Source organism: Triticum dicoccoides, chromosome 6A (genome assembly GCF_002162155.2).
Source record: "Triticum dicoccoides isolate Atlit2015 ecotype Zavitan chromosome 6A, WEW_v2.0, whole genome shotgun sequence".
Taxonomy (NCBI): Eukaryota; Viridiplantae; Streptophyta; class Magnoliopsida; order Poales; family Poaceae; genus Triticum; species Triticum dicoccoides.
The window spans coordinates 82,362,988-82,367,326 of NC_041390.1; the positions used below are offsets into that span (position 1 = coordinate 82,362,988).

The window sequence follows — 4,339 nt, forward strand, 5'->3', positions numbered from 1 at the left end:
AAATGAAAGGATGGAATAGAGATGTACTTACATCTTTCGTGCACATATCTTTCCCTAGTTTATGTGTGGCGGCAAGGCCACATAGAACTTACATGAGCGCGGTGATTAGGAAGGCGTCCGTGGACAGCTTATACATGTGATAACTGTCAAGATGAAGTTTTCCTTTGAAAAGTGAAATTAAGGAGATAACACACAATTGTCAAACATATTTAGCATATAAATTCCAATCTATGTATAAAAGATTGGCGCATAAGGGCCACTCACATAACTAATAACTAAACCACTGCAACATAGTAGTTCACAAAACTTCATTCGCAAAAAAAAGTTATACAATGTAGGTCCATGTAGATGAATCATACCCGTGTATGCAATTACCATGCGTTGCTTATTTACATACACACCTATTTATACATGATGCGTAGCTAGACCCGGCCAAAAATTATATCTGACTGGGGTTTGTAATCAACTGCATATGTATTTACTATATGCACTACAATATATACTATATGCATATGACGCTAATATCATACTCATATATCTAAAATATATATTTACTACAATATATATGGAGCACTATGTTATGATCTTTTTTACTTCGAAAATACTCCTAGCTATGTGCTACTATATGGCTAGCAAGTTCGGACAAGTACGTGGCCATGGTGCAATGCAGCCATATATATCCATGCAATGGTGATGTGCATGCAGCTAGCTACTCAGTGCTCACTGAAAGCGACTACCACGAACTGCAACAACTACTGGCTACACTTGCAAAAGTTATGCATGCGTGCATGCGCGTATGTGGTGTTCATATCATTTGCTCAGGGATTCCAGTTCACGCCGGATACTTGGACGGGATGCTGGAAACCAGAGGTGGCGCCGCCTGTGGTAGCCTCTGGCGCCAGTGGGGCGCCGAGGATGACATGGTGTTGATGGTACGTCCCGTCTTGCACGGGGAGAGGATTCATAAATGCGGACATGGCGTTCACCGCATTGCCGGCCGCGCCAGCCATGTCGGCCGTCGATGACAGCGACATATTGCCGACGTTTCTGCTCCTGTTAAACCCAGGGAAATTCCTTGCCTGTGGCAGGATGCCGGCGGGTGACGCATCGAGCCAGTTGAACGGGGTTGAAGACGACGGGGCGAGAAACTGTTTGGTCGGAGCCGGGCTCGCCCTCGCCGCCGCGGCCAGGTGGCTCAGCGAGGTGGCGCCCGCCGAGAGGCCGGCGTCGTCTGCTGTGAACAGGCCCTCCAGGAAATGGCTGTCCTGATGATGGAGCAGTGAAGGTGAAGCGTAGTTGCTGCCATGCGCACCTGCACCGGCCATGCCCGCCGTGGCATAGAGCGGGTACGCGGTGACCGCGTCCTCCACGGAGTCCTCGCACTCCGTGCTCCTCTGCTGATCTCCGGCCGCGGCCTTGTTGATCTTCTTGTAGATGCGGCACAGCACCCAGTCGTCCAACTGATGAGACGACGTACATAATTAACTTCATCAACCATCAACAATACCCTAATTAAGCTCGAGAGTAATTAAATACTGCTAGCTATACCGTGCGATCGACACGTGTACGTACCCTCAGAGAGGCTGCAGCCCGGCTCCCGCCGGTCACAGGCGGCGGCGGCCGGCTGGTGGTGGTGGAGCCAGACACGTCGGTGAGGCGGTACTCGTGCATGATCCAGTTGGTTTTGAGGCCCTTGGGCGGCTTCCCGCGGTAGAAGACGAGCGCCTTCTTGACGCCGAGCTTCTCCCGGACCAGGCCGCACCCCGTCCCCGAGGCCAGGATAGGTTTGTCCGTGCCGGTGGCCTTCCAGTAGCCCGACGTCGCCGCCCGGTTCGGCCGCGCGCCGTTGGGGTACTTGCGGTCGCGCGGGCTGAAGAAGTACCACTCCTGCTCCCCGAAGGTCGCCTTCTCTGATGGATGGATCCCGATCCCGAGCGCATGAACAAGCACGACAGGATCACATACATAACCCAGATATCTACACACATGTGTGCTAGAAGAATATAAAAATACTTGTGCACAGCAATAGTATAAGCATGAGATGGATGGATTATTCGATTATTTAATTGCACCGGAAATTTGCGGCGCGTGATAAATCAAGCACGGCCGACGAGATAGACATAGCATACCGGGGAGCTCCCATGGGTCGAACTTGTAGAGATCCACCTCGGCGATGATGGTGACGGGGAGCGGCACCTTGGCGGCCTTCTTCTTGAGGTAGTGCACGACCAGCTCCTCGTCCGTCGGGTGGAACCGGAAGCCCGGTGGGAGCTCCGGCGCCGAGCCCCGCTGCCGCGGAGGCGGCGGCTCATGCTGATGCCGCGCTGCTTTTTGCGCCGAGCCGGAGGATGAGTCGGAGCTGCCCATGGACCTCATCGGATCTTCTTCGTTCCCCCTAGCAAGCTAGCTACCAACAAACACACCAGATGATCCCACCGGAGCGCCCCTGTGGTGGGCACCTAACTCAACTGCCAAAGCTTCTAGGTAGTGTGATGAAGGAAGGAACGGAGTGGGATTTGTTACCGCGACGGTTGGGAGGAGAGGAGAGGGGAGGCGGGCGAGTGATCTGCGGTGGAAGCTCTGGTGGTTTCGGGGCGGCTGTGAAACCGTGGCGAGGAGAGCAGGGGAGGAGTAAATACGGCTCCGTTGTAACCTTGCCCGGGGCCGCGGGCCCGTCGCCGCTGGACACGTATGCCGGCCGCCGCTCGTACCGCGTGTCAGATCGCCACCGGACGGCGCGAGCTCGCGCGACCACCTCCACCCATTCCGCTTCCTCACTTTTTTTCTCTTCTGGGATGGCGCGGGGGAGCCGGACCGGACCACGGCTCACCTTGCCCCGTCCTTCGGCCCAAGGCCTAGTTTGCACCGGCTTCGTAGCTTCCTGGGTGTTTTATCGGCCCGTGCTGAGCTCCATTTCAGCATATTCTGGTGGGCCGCATGATACCTAACATCGTGACCTCTTTCTTGCTTTCTTTTTTAACATCGTGACCATCAACTAATCAAGGGGTACCTCTTTTAACATGGTGACCTCATTTCAGACACCTAATGGAACCAACCAGTTCGTCAAAAAAAGAAGCAAATCAACCTGTGATTAGATGGCTATAGGAAGACATGTATCTTCAACCCATCAGAGTTCAAGTTCTAAACTTAATATTGATGCTTACAATATTCATGGATTATCATGATTCTGTTTGTCTGCCTGCTAGAAAGTTCCCGAGTCAACTGGCCGCTAGTTTTTTTCCTGCTAGAACAACTAGTTGCTAGTTTTTTTTTTCTGCAGGAACAACTAGCTGCTTTTTTTTCTACGGAAACAACCTGCTGCTAGTTAGCCAACACGAAGAACGAATATCATAAATGTTTCTTCATCTGTGGCACGGTCTTTTGGATTGGTTGAAAAATCTCTCGGATTGGATCATGGTAACAGGCTTGGGCGCCGCAAAATCCCTAAGCATTTGTTCTCGGGCCAAAATTGGCCAAGAACGGAAAAAAAATTGTTCGCTCGGAAATCAGATACCGTGAAATCACTATTTGAGGGTTACCACTTACAAAGGTCACTCCTCTCCTTCTCAGAGAAGTAAAGCACTGTTGTGCACACACTTGTCGCAACCTTGATTTTCTCTCTCTCTTTTTTCATAGATTCATTTATTCAAAATGTTTTATCTCTTGAACAATGTGTCCAAATACCAAACTGTTTTAATCATTGGATTTCTTCCATCAAGATCTTTGAAACAAGATCCTTTATTAATAGGTTTCAACAAACCTTTTTCCCCATGAAAACACCAAAAAAACAGAAACCAGAAAAATATGGAAACAAAAAATGAATAAAAAACAGAAAAACTGGCAACCGAAAAAACAGAAGAAAAAACGGATTCCGAAAGCAAGGTTATGATTTTCACTTTTCTGGTGGTGGTGGTGGGAGGGGCACATGTTGTGTTTTTCCTTTTTTTTTTCTCACATGTTGTATTTCTCATGAAAGCACATGCGATGGTCTTAGCGGAAGCATAGGTTGTGCTTCTCGTGGAAGCAAATATGTGCTTCCAAGAGAAACACACACAGATGTGCTTCGCAAAGAAAACATTTTCTTCTCTCCAAAACTTAGGAAAACCAAGGAAAAAATATATGAAAATGCATAAAGAATAATAAAAAAATGAAATTCGGAGGGAGCCTTCAGCACGCGACATGTGAGGACGGCTCCACATGGCGCCGGCTGGAGGCACCACTTGGTGCTCTCCAAACCACCAAAAGTGACCCCTCGAGGTCCCCCAAAAGGGGTCACCGTTCGTTAGTGACTCCGCGGATACTGACAAAACAATGGCAATTTTCATTGGGCCAAAATCAC

At 49.9% G+C, this 4,339-nt stretch overlaps 1 protein-coding gene across 2 annotated transcripts; it reads right to left on the reverse strand.

Moving 5' to 3' along the window:
* Positions 1 to 208: 208 nt before the first annotated feature.
* Positions 209 to 2,601, reverse strand: LOC119315142 (NAC transcription factor NAM-A1). Of its 2 annotated transcripts, none has more exons than XM_037589814.1 (3): positions 2,130 to 2,601; positions 1,573 to 1,910; positions 209 to 1,460 (listed from the first exon to the last, which is right to left on the reverse strand). In XM_037589814.1, the coding sequence occupies exons 1-3, from the start codon at positions 2,374 to 2,376 to the stop codon at positions 819 to 821; spliced, it is 1,227 nt and encodes a 408-aa protein (XP_037445711.1). In that variant the 5' UTR covers positions 2,377 to 2,601; the 3' UTR covers positions 209 to 818. The 2 variants fall into 2 exon arrangements, with proteins under 2 accessions (XP_037445711.1, XP_037445712.1); XM_037589815.1 differs by having other exon boundaries at positions 1,573 to 1,978; positions 2,130 to 2,259.
* Positions 2,602 to 4,339: the final 1,738 nt, after the last annotated feature.